Source organism: Mesitornis unicolor, unplaced genomic scaffold (assembly GCF_000695765.1).
Source record: "Mesitornis unicolor isolate BGI_N332 unplaced genomic scaffold, ASM69576v1 scaffold720, whole genome shotgun sequence".
NCBI classification, from domain to species: domain Eukaryota; kingdom Metazoa; phylum Chordata; class Aves; order Mesitornithiformes; family Mesitornithidae; genus Mesitornis; species Mesitornis unicolor.
In genome coordinates, this window is record NW_010160003.1 from 4,626 (window position 1) to 4,943 (window position 318).

The 318-nt window shown below is 68.9% G+C and overlaps 1 protein-coding gene across 1 annotated transcript in view; it reads left to right on the forward strand.

The window, feature by feature from the left end:
* LOC104543664 (bestrophin-4-like) overlaps positions 1-277 on the forward strand; it is a 4,242-nt gene extending 3,965 nt beyond the window's left edge. Inside the window, 2 exon segments of the mRNA XM_010188330.1 lie at positions 30-139; positions 170-277. Of these exon segments, the coding sequence (XP_010186632.1) occupies positions 30-139; positions 170-277 (218 nt within the window).
* The last annotated feature ends 41 nt before the right edge of the window (positions 278-318 follow it).

The window sequence follows — 318 nt, forward strand, 5'->3', positions numbered from 1 at the left end:
GGCCCCCCCCCCGGGGCCGCCCCGGGCAGACAGCGGCTTCCCCTCCCCTTACCCCAACCGCTCCGAGGACCCCGAGTCGGTGGCGCGCATCGAGGAGGAGGAGACGGAGGATGAGGAAAGCCGGGCTGGAGAGCCCACCGTGTCTGGCGGTCGCCTGGGAGGCACTGAGCCCGTGGGGGCCTCCAAAACACAGAGGAAGGAGCTGCCGCTGATCCAGGTGAAGGCACCATCCAGCGACAGCAGTGGGGCTGACCAGCCAGAGGCATGGGATGCCTGAAGCTGCCCCAAAAGTACCCCTTTCCTGGGGGCAGAGTGGCT